General features: G+C 51.7%; 1 protein-coding gene across 6 annotated transcripts in view; it reads right to left on the reverse strand.

The window, feature by feature from the left end:
• RPTOR (regulatory associated protein of MTOR complex 1) overlaps window positions 1–3,615 on the reverse strand; it is a 97,378-nt gene extending 93,763 nt beyond the window's left edge. For all 6 annotated transcript variants that reach the window (XM_085077466.1, XM_085077465.1, XM_085077461.1 and 3 more), the window contains exon 1: window positions 2,993–3,615. In XM_085077466.1, coding sequence (XP_084933592.1) covers window positions 2,993–3,154 — 162 coding nt within the window. In that variant the 5' untranslated portion in view covers window positions 3,155–3,615. The remainder of the gene's footprint in view (window positions 1–2,992) is intronic.
• Window positions 3,616–15,678: the final 12,063 nt, after the last annotated feature.

The following is a 15,678-nucleotide window of genomic DNA, read 5'->3' on the forward strand; positions in this document are numbered from 1 at the left end:
GCACAAAAAAAAACCTCATAGCCAAACCCCCAAACTCCCCAGAAAACCCATCCAGCCCATGAGCCTTGGACACTTCCATGATTTCTTGTGCAGACAGGTAAACTCTGCTTGTCTGAATTAAGCACATTTGTATGCAGTCCTGCTTTAATCTGCATTTCTAGAGAAACCTAATTGTGGATTCCTCTTCTCATAAAAACAGGATTTAATTCTCACTCAGCAAGTTATGAGGCAGCTGGAAAAAAAATGTTGAGGTAAAACTATTACAATCAGCTTTGCTGCTCTCTGCTTATCTTAGAAATCAATATAAATACAGCAAATCTTAATTTAAATATTCTGAATTTAATAGCAACTTGTCAGTAAAACCTGGTGTACTTGGGAGTTTTTTCCTTTAAATCAAGTTATATGCTTTGGTTGCTACCAAGGCTGAGAGATTTAATTCAATACACAAAGCATAATTCCAACCCTCTTGTGTTAAAAATATTCTTTAAATAAATAATAGATCAAAGCATTGTCACTTTGATGGCATATGCAGTCCATGGAAGGGGGAGAAAAAGGATTAAATGTTTTCAGAGAAGCCCTTGTGGAGGAAGGGGCGGGGGACACCAGTGAATTCTCACTTATTTTCTCTAAATTTACCACTCATTACTCTGCTGATTTGATTCTCCCCTTATCAGAGCTCTGCCTTCTAAAGAACCTTCAACTTCATATAAACTCTGGGGTTTTTAGAGCAACAAAGCAAGATGAAAAAGAGAATCATTCCACTTCCAAATCTGTGAATCACTTCCCCTAACTGTAGTAGAGCTCGGATCACTCCCCATGACTCCTCGATGAATAAGGCAAAATCTGCCACTGCTTGGGGCTTTTGTGATTCACAGGAGAAAATGCTAGAGATTTACCTCCACTGGGACTGACAGAGCCTTGTTTGGGTTGACCTTTGAGAACTTCTTCATTTAGAGACAGGCTGGGGTGTCTAATGACAGGTAATGGTCCCCAACCTGAGCCGTGACAGGTTCATTTATCAAATTCAAAGAAATGGAAAGTTCTCCACGCTCAGCTCACAGCCAGAGGCACATCCCCCGCAGCCCTCAGGAAACCTCCTGCAACAGCATCCCAAAGACAAGAGCACAGCCAAAGTCCATCAGCCCTGGCTTGTACAAAAGGGAGGCTGGAGACAAAGGAAGCTACAGGGGAATGGGAGAGACCCTCACACACTGGGACTGCAGGGAATGAAGGGTGTGGGTTGGATGAGCAGATGGACATCAGGGGCTGTGGCCACTGACAGAGCTGCAGCAGCACTCAGGTCACTGGGGAACAGTGCTGGAAAGAGTACAAGGAAAGAGAGAAAACTTCCTGGAGACAGCTAAAAGAAGGGGGAATTAATTTATTATGCCAGAGAGCAAAACAAAGCAGGTCAGGAACAAAAAGGGGGAAAATCAACAGCCCATCAGTTTCCAACCTGACAGCACAGGCTGCCAGGTCATTGCCCTCACATGATTATTCCAAACTGCTTCATAGGAAAACCCCAAGTTCCTGGGTTTTTATCCAGGTGTTCAATTCACTGGACAAACCTGTCACACTCCAACTGCCACTTCCAGCCAGGCCATGGGAAAACAGCAGCATGAGTGAGCTGCCCTCCACCTTCTGCTGGGCTGTGACATTCAGTAATGGTAACAAGCACGTGAAACATTTAACATCAGCCACAGAAAAGCCCCTGATCATCCCCCCTGAACTTGTGCTGCTGCTGCACAACCTATTGATCAGCCCAACCTCGGCAAAGTCATTCCCAAATTAGAAACAGGCAACTTTGCAGATCAGGAAATAAGGGAATGGGAAGTGTCCCAGGAAGGCAGAGGGATCACTAAAATAGACAAGCAAGCTCATCACACCTCCACAGTCTACTGGAGAAAGTCTCCTCTTTGCCAGAACCCTTTGGAGCAGAGCACTCAATGTGGTGTCTGTGCTGCCTGTAAAACACACTGAAAACGCTCAGTTCAACCCAGCAATGATCTGCCAAGTCCCATTTTCAGTACACAATTCTCCTCGTGGTTCCAAATGTCTGAGAAATATAATCACCACTCTGAGAACACTGAGACTTGGGGACAGCCTGGTCACATTGCCCCTGGAAAGAAATTACAGCCTGGAGTTTCAGGAAGTTATTCCACACTATTACAAGAGGGATCATAAAACGTAACAGAAATCTGGTCACCAGAAAAATTCATAAATATCTATGAACACAAAGTTATGGGCACAAGAACTTTGAGACGCAGGGAAAGTGGAATCCAAAGCAGACTCCAAGAACAGAATGAGGGGAGATGATTGTCCATGACACTTCTCAGGTGGTTTGTTTGCCCTTTACTGAAACATTTAAGTTGGCAGATGAATGCAACAGAGGATTCCACACCACCAGCAGGGACATTTCTCTGTCACCCTCAGCACTGTCAGTTTAACATACAACACATCCCCAAACACAGCAGCTCCTGCTGTAACACAAGAGTTTCAGCTGATAATTATCTCCTGCCTCCAAAATCCCATAATCTCAGTTTCTCCACATGCAAGGACACCTTCATTTTACATTCCAAATAACACGCTGCTGGCAAGCTCCAAAACCACACAGCTCCTGTGCACCTTCACCTCCAGACAGCTGCAATTCCTGCACCCATTGACCTGGTGCCTGCCCCATGCACCTGCTGGGCCCCAGAGCACCTTCCGACCTCATTCATTTTATTGTCTTGCCTAAAACACACCAAGTAGCAAAGTTTCATTCAGAGAGCTTAAATGATGGAGCTGCACAAAGAGCCCAGTACTGAGAGCATCGAATCAGTACTTCTGACACATCTGCAGGTTCTGATTCCACATGAGTGGGACAGAAACTACGGATCAACACCCAAAGCTTCATCTAACAACAGCTCAGCAGCCCTCCGAGCTCTGACTCCCTTTTCACCTGTCCCCCGACTGCTCCTCCTCCAAACCCCATCCTGCCCTGGAGCATTACCCGGTCCTTCATCCTCCAACTCTGAGCCAAAGACTTGGAGCCTTCGATCTTCTCGCAGTGCCTTTTCTTCATAAAGGCCAGGGGCAAGTTCCAGTCCGTCAGGTCGGACTCATCCTCCTCCCCGAGCCCCAGGAGAGGCGACTGTAGCATCTCAGACTCCATGGGCGGGGAAGCGCCGGGCAACACGTGAGCAGCGATGTCCAGCCCGGCACCCAGCGGGGCCGGGGGTCCCTCCGGCCGGAGGGGGGTAGGACGGGGCAAGGGCAGCGGGGGGCGGCGCTCCCCGGCGGGAGGGTAAGGACGGACCCGGGGCACGCAGCGCCTTCACCTGGCGCAGGCAGCGGCCCCGGCCGGGCTCGGTGGCGCGGCCCGGGGAGGACCGAGGGGCCGGCGGGGACCGGGCCCGGGGCCTCCCTCACGCCTCTACCCCCGCGGGCCCCGCGCTCCCTGCGGCGGGCACCGCGCCCGGCCCATCGCGGCTCCCTCGCACACCGGCGGGCCGAGGGCGGCTCGGCGAGCTGCGCTCCAGGGGCGGGCGGCGGCGGACGGGACGCGCGTCCCGGGGCGCCGGCGAGCGCGGCTGGGCTCAGCACCGCGGCACGGGGGCGGCCATCTTGCCCGGCCCACAATGCCCCGCGGTACGGGCCGCCGTGCGGGACACGCCGCGCCGCGCGCGCCGCCGCGTTGCCGTGGTGACAGCGCGTTGCCATGGCGACAGCGCGTTGCGATGGGGACAGCGCGGGCTGGCGCGGGAATTCCAGAATCAGTGAGGTTGGAAAAGACATCCCTGACCATCGAGGCCAAGCTGTGCCCGATCCCCACCTTGTCCCCAGCCCAGAGCACTGAGTGCCACAGCCAGGCCTTCCTTGGACACCTGCAGGGATGGGGACTCTAGACCCTCCTGGGCAGCTCCTGCCAAGGCCTGACCACCCTTTCCGTGGAGAAATCCCTCCTGATGTCCAGCCTGACCCTCCCCTGCCACAGATCGAGGCTGTTTCCCTCATCCAGTCCCTGGTTCCCTGGGAGCAACCCCACACACTGCTCGGATCAGCTGCCCTGCGCTTACAGATCTGATGAGATTCTCCTTAAATAAAGCTAAAAATCAATCCCTGGTGCCAAGAAACTAGCTCAGAGCAGTGGCAGCCTCATACTGGTGTGCCCTGGTGTTCCAAACACACCCAGGCACAGGTATGACCATGCCTGTTCTTGGACCTCACTTCTCTTTGTATTGTATGGTCATTATTCTGGAGAAAAAAAGCAGGAGAATGGTGAAACTGAGCACAGCCCCCAGAAGCTGTGTCTGATTCATGTTCACGCCACACATGAGGAAAGGCAGGTGAAATATTTCAGGCATAGATCCTCCTTGCTGTTAAACTGAAGGTTAATGAATATCAAATATTGCTACTAATGAAGTTCCTCGGTGTTTGCTCCTGGCAGTAATCGAGCCCAACCACATTAATATTTGTAATACTTGAACGTGCAAAAAATTATTTCAAAGTAGAAATGGAAGAATACATGTGTAATTTGATTTACAGAACCATTAATTCTCATTAATACTTTCCATGTGTTTACACTCATGGAGTATTTTAAATGCAAAGACATTTCTTTACGATAGATTGGAAGATTGACAAATTTTCTTGGGGTGGCCAATGTCTGCTTTTGCTCCTTCCCTTTCCTGAGGAGCTGATTCATTGCCTCGCAGTGCTCTGTGCTGATGGCTGATCATAACTGCATGATTGTTATCAGAACAAGCTGCCAGGGTGCAGAAAATGCTTATGGCTGTGTTTCTGCTAACCTTTAATGAATTCCTCAACAGCAGCAGCACAAAATCAGAGAATTACGGAGTTCTGGAGTTCTGGAATGCTTTGGGTTGGAAGAGACCATAAAGATCTTCTATTTCCAACCTCCAGCCATGCTGTGGGGTCAGAAGTAACAATCCCAACACGCCACCTGAAAAAATCCCAGTCCCTGGCTCTCCCAGGGTGGCAAATCCCACGCCTGGGGCTGCACAGATGGACCCTAATCCCAGCTCCCGACAGCTTTGGGCAGCGTGTGCCAGGCTTGGTGCCAGCCCTGCCCGAACGTGCTGCAGGGCAGCCTCGGAGCTGTGGCCAGAAATCCCCGTGAAGGGCACAGCTGGCAGCGGGCACAGCGCATCTGCCTCCTTCCCTGCCTGGGCAGGAGGGATCAAGAGCTTGTTCCCAGCCAGCCGGGCACGGCCTGGACTCAGAGAGCCATGTGCTCCTTTATCCCTGCACTGTGTGTCCTTCCCTGAAAAACACTGCCCTGCCTCTCTGGGGTGCCCCCAGTGCCTCCAGCCCATCCAGCACTGCTGCTGGGCTCAACTGACTGAGCTCCAGGACAGGCAAGGGGACAGAGAGGATTTGGCTGAGCAGTGATGCTTTGGCTGTGGGATGGGAGCCATCAGCCCTGCCCTGCTCCTGTGGGCACAACAGCACTTCCCACAGGATCTCAGTGTGGCCTCTCCACTCCACTGCTCCCGTGGGACCAGCTGTCCACTCCACTGCTCCCGTGGGACCAACTGTCTCCTCTTATTGTCCCCTTTCCCAGCAGCACTGGTCAGGATTCCCTGCTGCTGGGGCTCTGTGCCAAAGGCAGATGTGGTGCCAGTGCTGCCTTCAGGAGCCCCCTTTCCATGTAAAGTCAACCCTCCAGCCACAGGTTCTGGGCAGAACAACAGATTAAATTGCTCCCTGGTTCACAGAGGATCTGGGGAATGGAAACACCATGTCAGGTAAGGCACAGTGAGTGATGCCCTAAACCCAAAATGCAGTATTATCTCCCAGAAACACACTTAGATGCATTCTACAACCTGTCACTCTTTTTAATGAAAAATCCTCCTATCTCAGGCTCTGTCAGTGTCCTTTGTTTTGCCTTATTCAGCCACCTAATTCTAATTCCACTTTTGGGCAGGAAGAAATAAAGATATGGAAAGAAGAATGCTACTCATAAATATCATGAGAGATCTTATCTTTCAATTTCATTAGTCAAACTCACAGGTCACCAAATGAGTCAGTCGGATGCAAAGGTCTTTTCCTGGAGCCAAAAGGCCACCAGGCCACTTTTCTGAGGCTTTAAGGGCAGGTTTTTGTGTCCCTGAGTGCGCAGGTGACCACATTCCTTCCCCACAGCAGCCCCTCAGCCCAGCACTGTTTGCACAGCCACAGCCGTGGGTGTTTTAGGCATTTAGGGGCCAAAAACGAGGTTTGTTTTAACACTTCAGTCAGGGGAGCTTTACAGCCTAAAGACAGTAGGTAAAATATTTATTAGGAAGAATATCTATTTTTAACTAAGTCTGATTTCAGTTGTATTATTTATGCATGTGCAGCACACAGACTTCCTTCCTTCCTTCACAGCAAATGTGAGTCGGAGATTTGGGGCTGGGAACGGGAATGGGAGCCTGGGGAGGACGAGATCGGGAGGCAGGTGAGAAGGGGGCGAGAGCTGTTATGTGCCAAATCCGATACACATCAAAACATGATTCATAAAATTGACTCCCCGTCTCGTGGAGCCTCCCAGTGACCTCCTCTGCGAGACAGAACAGACGGGACTATTCCTGGCTCCTCCCGACGCGCTTCCTGCACACTGCAGGGGAGGAATCGTGTCCTCGCACAGGCTCTGGAGCTGGGAGAGCAGTTGGAGCACTAAAATTGTCAGGTGGGGTTTGTTGCAGCACCTGCCTCCCCACCTGCCACAGGTGCTCCTGGCCCAGGGGAGAAGCTCCTGCTGCAGCTCTGGCTTTCCAAGCACAGGGAGCAGGGCTGGGGGGAACAGAAAATCTGAGGTTTTCCCTGCCCAGACAAGAACTACTTTGAGAATCACAGAATCACAGCTTGGGTTGGAAAAGCCCTCAGAGAACATTGAGTCCAACCATTCCCCAGCACTGCCAAGGCCACCACTGACCCATGTCCCTAAGTGCCCCATCCACATGGCTGCTAAACCCCTCCAGGGATGGGGACTCCACCACCTCCTTTTGGTGTAGAAATTTTCTTCAATATCCAACCTGAACCTCCCCTGGCACAACTTGAGGCTTTTTCCTTTCATCCTGTCCCTCGTTCCCTGAGAGCAGAGCCTGACCCCGACCTGGCTGCACCCTCCTGTCAGGGAGTTTTAGGGACTGAAAAGGTCCCCCTGATCCTCCTCTTCCCCTGCCAGTTGTTCTGTGGTGCCTCAGCCACTGATGTGATGGGATGTGCTGTTTTGAGCACAGTCAAACTGCCATAAAAATATGGTAAAAGGGTGTAAAGTGGCATCTTAGTCAGCAGCATCCTTTGGGAATATGACAGGGATTCATGTTCTCTTCTCATGGTGAAAAGGCCAGGATAAATACTAGGTCAAAAATCTCTCCTTGCCATTTTAGTGGAAGAAACACCTTGGCATCAGGGGAAAATTTTCACCCAAGGAAGAAAATAGAGGGAGAAAGGGAAGGTGATGCAGCTTTTGGAAGCAAAACACTTGGGCATTTTTTTCTGTTCTCTTTGCCTCCACTGAACTATAAAAGGGCAAGTTTCCTGATGATTCAGAAGCTGTAGAGTTTAGTTAATGAGAGTATTTGACATCCTTGAATTCCAGGTAGTACACAAGTTACAAGTCATTTAGACCGTGAAGCAGCCGCCTCGTTTGACCCCAAAGGCGACTTCCGTTCACCACAAATGTAAAGATTTCTGTGTTCCCGGCGGCACAGGGGAGACTGAAATGACCCCTCCGCAGACTGACAAAAATTGGCTGCTTAATGGAGCTGTTTTTCTCATAAAGCCTGAGCGAAGCTGCACTCAATACGTTGGGGATGCGATAGATTGGAGGGTTTGGAGGAGCTGTTAATAGAGTTCTCAAAGCGCCCGGCCATCCATCTCCGGAACGCTGCAGCCCCGCAGCTCATCTGTTATCATTATCTCCCTTTGTCTCCTCGCAGGCCGGGTAATTTGCGAGGTGATCGGGCTATGTGTGTTTAACAACACGTGATCGATGTCACCTCGGCAGATATTCTCCGGTTTTCTCATTATTAAGTGCAGAAATGTTTCCTTAAACACCATGTCGCAGTTGTAGATCGGTATCGGCTCTGACTCAGCGACAAAACCACCCCAAAGCACCGGGAATAGGAGCCACGGAGTTCTGCTGGCTCCTCCCGGCTTTTCCTTCAGCCCATTCAGCCCAAAAGTCATGGTTTCTGGAGGATCTTTTGGCAGACCCCTCGCCAAGCCCACCTTCCCACGGGACAGGCAGGACTTGATATTTCCTTTAGGCACAGTGGAACCGGCCAATAAGAAATAATTCAGCATTTTACAGGGATTTCTCATGATGGCTTCATTTGGGGCTTGAGAATCTGGAAGCTGTTTCATGGAGCTGCCTTTGGAAATTCCAGCCCAGTGATGCTGAGATTGCTTTGGAATCAGAACTGGTTTGGTTTGATTAGCTGTGATAGCAGAGGCAACGACCAAGAGATTGGGATTCCACCAAAAGAATCCCAGAATGGAGAAATCCAGCCTGGCTCGCCTATGGAGCGTTAACCAGTAATGTTGTTTTTGATAGAGGAACCCAAAAATCTCTTCCTATATTTGGGAAATGCAATTACCTTTGGAATCAGCCTGAATATACAATTCTCATTAAATACATCAGTTGAAACCTTTTCCTCATGCCGAGGATATTTCAAACCCAGATCGCTGATGCAGAGTGACACAGTGATCAACATCCATTTCCTAACTCTTGGTGGGTTTCATGGCTCATGTGTTTGCTGCTGAAGTTCAGTGGGTTTACAAGGCATGGTGTGACCAGTCTGATTACAATTTATGGCAGCGGCCTGAACATCCACAGAAACTTCTCTTCTGTCACTTACACTGAGGAGCATCCACCCAGCAGGGAAATAAAGGCTTTGCATGGCCAAATACACACTATATAAATGTAAAGTGAGAATTTATAGCAGACTAAAGACTTCCCACTTCCCTGCTGATGGAACAGTTAGGCTGTGGCATGGACAACAGGCTGACTCCACTTCCCCAACCCATGCCAAGAGTTTCTGTCCCTGGAAACACTGCAGCAGAGCCAGCAGACTCTAGATTCCCAACTAATTTATTTTGCATTTCCCATGTAGAAGAGACCTAAGAAGGCACAGCACAAGGCAATTCCCCCCACCAGAGCACCCCCTGACAACCTCACCAGTGCCAGCCCTAGGGAGCAGGGATGGAATTGCAATTCCAGTGTGAAAAACTACAAACCAAATGAGCTCCTGCCAGGTGTGCAGGAGCCCAGAGTTTTGCCAGCACATCTCTCGCCTGAAGAAGAGTTGGTGTTGAGGCTCCCACTGCCATCCAGGGGATTCAGAGCTGGCTGGGCCCCTGCCATCCCCTGCATCTCCAGCTCAGGAACTGCCAGCTCCAGGCGGCAGCCAAAGCGTCTCCAGCTTCACTCAGTGCCTGGAAGCAGCTCCTGGGCCATTCCAGTTAGGCTCACTCTCTCTGCAGCTTCTGGAGCCTCTGACCTTGTAGAGGAATCGATGCCCCCCCAGCCCTAATGCAGCCTCACCCCCAGAGAATCTCAGTGTCCTCAGAGCCCCTTTTCCCACTAAAAGCTGCCCTCGAACTCAGGGTCAAACAGCAGCAAACACAGGGAATCCCTGTTGCCTTGAAGTGCTTTTATCTGTCCTGGTTTTAAAACCGTCTGTGTTTTAACCCCAAACCATCACAGGCACAAACATGAATTGACTCTGGCACAATCGGATCTCCCACCCAGGACCCAGGACCAGAGCTCTAGGCAGTGCTGCCTCTCCAAACCTCGCTGTCTCTGCTCCAGCTTCCCCTGTTTGGGAGCAGGGGCAGCTCAGAGTTCCCTGATGTCCATCCCTGTGCTTGCACACCCACCTGTCCCACCTGGGCTGAGCATCCATGCCCCATGTGCACTTGGAACTCATTCCAGGTTTGTCCTGCCACACATCCATCCTCCCTTCCCCTCCAACCCAAATCTGCACATTGAAGTATTCCCAGCATCCACAGAGGTATTTGGGGTTTGTGTGACAAGGTTTTGGTAGGAGGGGGCTATGGGGGTGATTTCTGTGACCCATGGAGGAGGAGGGCTGGAGCAGGGGGAGAGTGTGAGGAGAAGGGAGCAGCAGAGACATCATGGGATGAACTGACCACAGCTCCCGTTCCTTATCCCTCTGTGTCGCTGTGGGTGAGGACAGAGAGAATCCAGGGGTGAAGTTGAGCCTGGGAAGAAGGGAGGGGTGAAGGAAAGCTGTTTAAAGATTTCATTTTTATTTCTCATTATCATACTTTGGTTTGATTGGTAACAAACTTATTTCCCCAAGTCCAGTCTATTTGGCTGTGATGGTGATTGCTGAGGGATTTCTCTCGGCCCTTATCTTGCCCCATGAGCCTTTTGCTCTATTTTCTCTCCCCCTCAGCTGAGGAGGGAGTGATGGAGCAGCTTTGGGGGCACCTGATGTCCAGTCTGGGTCAACCCACCACAGCACATTAACATAACACAACAGAGGGTGTGGGAGAAAAGGAGCAAGAGACTGCAAAATAATAAATAATCATGGAAAAAACTAGGGCACAGCAGCGTCGCTGGCTTTTGATATTCCCTTCTCATCCTGCCCTGCCTCTTCTCCTACAAAAAGGGAACACTGCAAGGTGGGAAGAAGCTCCAGAGCAACAGGGACACAGAGCTGTGTCTGTTCAGAAGCAGCAGCAGGATTACAGATAAATATTGAAGCTATCAAAGAAGCTTAAGGGATTTAGGAACCCACTCCCCATTATTATCCTCACTGGGGGAGGGGAAGTGATCTCTGCAGACCTACAGCAAACACCAGCACAGTGCTGACTTCTCAAACCCCCCATCCTGGCTGCAAATTCCTCCACATTTGTTGAACAGGGGGGCAAAATGACAAATGTGGGGTTTATAACACAGGGAGTCATCATTTGTCACTTGTGGGTACTGTGGCCAAGCTCTGTGAGCCCCAATGGGCTCCCGGATGGAGCATCCCTGTGCCAGAGCCAGGAGCAGCAGGGCCAACCCCAACACCTGGGCAGGACTGCGAGGGTCGTGTCTTTTGAGGGGCTGGGAACCATCCCACAGCTGGGATCAACCCCACATCTGGGATCAACCCTCAGCTGGGATCCATCCCACAGCTGGGATCCACCCCACAGCTAGGATAAACCCCACAGCTGGGATCCATCCCACAGCTGGCACCTCGCTTTCTCGTACTGCAGGAAAATCCAGGCAGAGCTGAAAAACGACTCGAGGGATGGTCTGGGAGGAAAAGCTGCTGGCTCTTCTGACGTGTGTGTGTGCAGACAGGGGGGAATTCCTGCACAAATCAATTCTGAGCGGGAGAGGCGGATGTGGGATGTGGGAACCTGCCTCCATTCAGCTCCGCTGCCGAGGCGTCACGGCAAACCCTCATTAACTAAACATGACACCGGCCCTGCTCCCGCGCCGCCTCCCAGCGCCCGATCGCATCGGCCGCGCTGCTGCCGGGAAGGAGATGCTTCATTCTCGCCAGAGAGAGATGCCTGCGAGGTACAAAGGCAGCAGCCTCCTCCCTGGGGCTCTCCGCTCTGGGATTCAGCCCAGCTCCCACCTCACAGCCCTGGGCACACATGCTGCTAGCTCTGTGCTCCTCATGCATCACCTTCCTCACCCAAAATCCACCGTAGATGGGCACAGTGAGGATGGGATGAGGTTTCTCCTGTGCACACTCAGGTTAAAGCTTCACTCCCTGCTCCAAAAAGGCTCCTCAGATGGCAGGAGCCCAGCAAAGAGCAACACCAAGCCTGAGCATCCTCCTGCTCCAGCCCAGCACAGATATTCTCTCTGTGCAGAGAATATCTCCACCATCCCAGGCCCCTTCTGCAGCTCTCCCTGCAATTTTGGCTAATGCCAGCTCAGTCCTCCAGCAGCCAGAATGGTTTCTCTGCTACACTTTTAAGGGAATGCTGCAGTTTTAAACCACAAATTAAATTTTTAATGAAACTTCATAACTGTTGTACCCAAATGTAATGTAATATTGATAGGAACTGTGCATCCAGCTAGCATGAGACTGCCCTAGAAAGCTTTTTAGGATGTTATGCAATATAGAGCTAAATTAATTATTTGTAATGAAAGGATCTGTGTCCCTATAGCATCACAGAGACCTACTAGTACAGAGACCACACTCCCCAATCTCACTGAGTGTAAATGTCAGGCAATTTAGGAGGAAACTGACTTGCAAGATGGGAACAATGAAAACAAGGGAAGGGAAAAAGGGAAGAGAGTGAATGTGTGAGAGAGGGAGAGAGAGAGAGGGAGAGAAACAGAGAGGGAGAGATCTGCAAAGAAAGACTGCAGCAAAATGCAGCAAAATTCCCAACTCCAGTCCAAAGTGTGTCTGTCACAGAAGGGAATACTCCATCTCTCACACAGTATCTGCTCTACCCCATGCCTGAGCTGCTCTAGTAACAGCTATACTGTTTAGAAGGCACCAAAATATTTTTTTGAACATACATTATTCTCAAACAGAACCATGGAGCAGCTGGGGACTCGTTCCCTGTGCCTGGTCCAGCTGCAGAAGGAAAAGGCTTTGGAGATGATCCTGCTCCCCCCACATCTGGGCTCTGCACAGCCAGCAGTGCTGTGACCAGACACCCTGTCCTTGCTGCAGTTCCCTGATGAACAATTCCCTATATTAAAAAAAGACAAAACAGCCTCATAGTCACTGCCCTGTCCTGCTTTGAGCCTGCTGGGGATGAGGGTGTGTGGAGGGGACAATCCCTCAGGAACCTCAGTGACAACAGGGCACAACCAGCAGCTCCACGCACAGACAAAGGGAGCTGTGCCCCTTGATGTGTATCCATTGCTGTTTCCCATTTAAAGCTGCCTTCATCCCATAATGGATCGCATTGTTCCCACTCCGCAGAGGAGACTTAAATGCGGAATCAGCATCACCCCACAGGAGATGGTTTATGTACAGCACACTGCACAAGCAGGAGAGAAAGCTTCCACTGCCTGCTCCCTGGGGCTCCAGCTCCTGGGATTAAAGAGATTTGTCCACTTAAAAAACTGTCCTTTCTGCATTCGTGATTCTGCTGTTCCCACATAAAGGTTAGTGTGGAGCAGACAGATTTACATCCCTCACCTCTGCACGGGCAGAGGCCATGGGCGGCCGGGGCTGCCGGGAGCACCCTGGGCTGTCCAAAACCATCGTCGTCCATCACAAATACAAATGTGCCTGCTGGCTCCTGTTCAGAGCTAAATCATCTGTGAGGGTCCTTGAGAGCTGTGCTCAGCTCTTTCCAGCTACAGAGCCATAAATCAGCTGCTGCTGAGCGCTTGGGAAGAGGCAAGAGAAGAGTTAAAAATAATAGGGGCTCCATTACTCCATTACAGCCACACAGCTCCTAAATCTACAGAAGCAATAACAGATCCTACTGCATGATTCAGTGATTCTGGGAAAGCTGAAATCTTGATCATATTTTCTGGTTCTTTCTTTGCATTAGGAGCCACGGGGGTTATTTTGCTTATCTCTTGTAGTGCAGCTTTGTTGTTTTTTCCTATCCAGGCATTTCCTGGTCTCCATCACCATAGTATCCAAGTGTTTATTTTATTGCATTTGTCACCTTGGTCTCATCTCCGCATAATGTGCTATGGATGACAAAAGATTGCGAGGGAAATTGGTTCAGTGACACACTCAGCTCTGTCAATACCGTGCAGATGTGAGCAGGAGTGGGACCAGGCTCTGCTGCCTCTCACACTGGTTTACACTGGTATAATTCTATTGCCTGCAGTAACATTATTTTTGGGTTGCGTTCCTGCCTGTGGCAGAAGGATTAGACCTGCAGTCTTTTCAGCTTTTCCTTTTGCCAAAAAACCCCAAACTAAACCAGCACAGAAGGTCTGCCCAGTAAGGGGGACCATGGGGTCTGTCCCCTCCTTATCCCCCCTCTGCCCCATTCCTTTTGCACCGAAACTCTGCTCAGCACAGTGAGCCAGCAGCAGGATCAGTAACCAGGCCGGTAAATCCAGAAGGAGGAGCCTGCTGGAAATGCAGATTTTGCCCCAAAACTTCCTGCAGCAAAGCATACACCCCGCAGGTGAGCAGCACCACAGGTGGGTCTGAATTGCCCAGGCAGGATCACCAGTGAGACCCAGGAGCCCTAGGAAGGCTCCAAATGACACTCACATCTCTTCAGTCCCCACGAGCCCTGGGATAGGTTGGAAGGAGACAGGAACAAAGCGCTACAGGATGTCCATGAAGGTGCCCAGAGATGCTGAGCACCCTGGCACAGCTCCTGACCTCTCAGCCACTTTTGTCCCAGCACTGCCCTGGGTTCCCTGGGCTGGCATAAATGGACAGCAGAACATCAGATGGTTTGCTAGCCTGCCATCCTCCTGCTGCTGACAGCCTCAAGCCCCTGGGTTTGGCCATGAAATGCTGCTTTAAGTGTACCACAGCACGGCTGGATGGGGAAAGAGCCTCCCAAAGGCAGCTGAGCTGTCTTTGAGGAGGAAACACTCCATGCCGCGTCAGTGTGTCACAAACCACCCGGGGCTGGATAAAGACCTGCTGCAGGAAAGGCATAAACCAGTCACAGGTACCACTGAGAGGAGATCAGGGAGCTCCAGCCCCAGCAAGGGCTCCTCAGGCCTGCTCCAGGCAGATCAAAGGGGAAAGGACCACGGAGTGGTTGTGTTTTATCTTTTGCAGATCCATGCACAAAAAGCCTTTGTATTTTACTGACCCACTTCACTAATCAAAATTAATTGCTCATATTTCACAGGATAACTTGGCATTATGTAAATACTCCAGCCATATGTGCTGCTGCAGCCCTGAGCTGAGCTGAGGGGGCCACAAACCCCCATTTACCCCAGCAGACTGCTCTCCCGGTCAGGTATTTCCTGTCACAACACAACAGAAGAAGACAAGGATAAAGCCAACAGGCAGGAGAGGCTCAGAGAGCTGGGACAGTCCCACTCGTGCTCAAGTGTCCTGTCCAACTGTAGGATTTGGTAACAAGGGCAGGGGACACAGCTCGCTTGCTGCTGAAGGAGAATCGGCCTTGGCTGAAGTGCTGAAGATGATAAAAGTGACAATTCCGACAGCCGTGAGCTGTTTCCACCAAGGACAGCTCCTGATATTACCTGAGAGGTTTTTTCCCTGATTAACACGGAAGAAGCAGAGCAGCAACTGCTCCCCTGCATCCACAGTGCAGCTGGACACCGGCACCAGCTGGGAGCAGCTGCTCCGCGGGGACACGCAGTGACAGGGGCCCATCAGCCCCACAGCCCACCCGTGTCCTCCCCACGGAGCCCCGGCGTGGCTGCGGGTTCCCCTGCTCCACCTGGCACCGACCCACGGGGCTGCCCCGGCCGCTGCTCCCGGACCGCAGCCGGGTACCCTCGGCCGCACCCCCGGGACCCCGGCACGGACACCCACGGGGCACCCACGGGACACCCACGGGGCACCCACGGGGCACCCATGGACCTGCGGGGAGCGCGGGGCTGCCCCTTCCACCCACGGCGCCGCGCAGCTCCCCGCACCCCGCAGACACACTACGTGCACACCCTGCACACACGTGTGCAAGAACACCCGCGCAGACACGCACCCACCCCGCACACATCCCCCGCACACACCCCTCGCACACACACGCACTCCCCGCAGCCCCTCCCTGCTCAGTCTGCTCTACCCACGCGCG

Source organism: Lichenostomus cassidix, chromosome 18 (genome assembly GCF_008360975.1).
Source record: "Lichenostomus cassidix isolate B80296 chromosome 18, HeHo_3.0, whole genome shotgun sequence".
Taxonomy (NCBI): Eukaryota; Metazoa; Chordata; class Aves; order Passeriformes; family Meliphagidae; genus Lichenostomus; species Lichenostomus cassidix.